This window comes from Pteropus alecto, unplaced genomic scaffold, assembly GCF_000325575.1.
Source record: "Pteropus alecto unplaced genomic scaffold, ASM32557v1 C16904809, whole genome shotgun sequence".
Classification (NCBI taxonomy): Eukaryota; Metazoa; Chordata; class Mammalia; order Chiroptera; family Pteropodidae; genus Pteropus; species Pteropus alecto.
Genome location: NW_006471720.1, coordinates 1 through 279, shown reverse-complemented (window position 1 = coordinate 279; position 279 = coordinate 1). Strand labels below are relative to the sequence as shown.

Below are 279 nucleotides of genomic sequence, written 5' to 3'. Positions count from 1 at the left end.
GTTACATAGTAGTTTAGTATTTCGTTCTCATTGTCTGAACAGACAATAATATGGTTATAATGAATAATGCAGGAGGTACACATAGTGCCTCATAAGAGAATGTCTTGAAGTGATGAGCAATCTAGAATTTCTCAGAAGAAGCCAGAAGACCAGTATCTCCCATAGCAGCATGGACGATAACAGGTATATCCACAGCCACCGTAGCCATATCCATAGCCACATCCCAGGCCCCCATAGCCATAGCCCAGGCCACCATAGTAGTTGTTGTAGAAGCTCATG

At 43.0% G+C, this 279-nt stretch overlaps 1 protein-coding gene across 1 annotated transcript; it reads right to left on the bottom strand.

Moving 5' to 3' along the window:
* Positions 1-131: 131 nt before the first annotated feature.
* Positions 132-278, bottom strand: LOC112473483 (keratin-associated protein 20-2-like). The gene has a single exon (XM_025041860.1). It carries the CDS (start codon positions 276-278, stop codon positions 132-134), a length of 147 nt encoding a protein of 48 aa, XP_024897628.1.
* Between the last annotated feature and the right edge of the window lies 1 nt (position 279).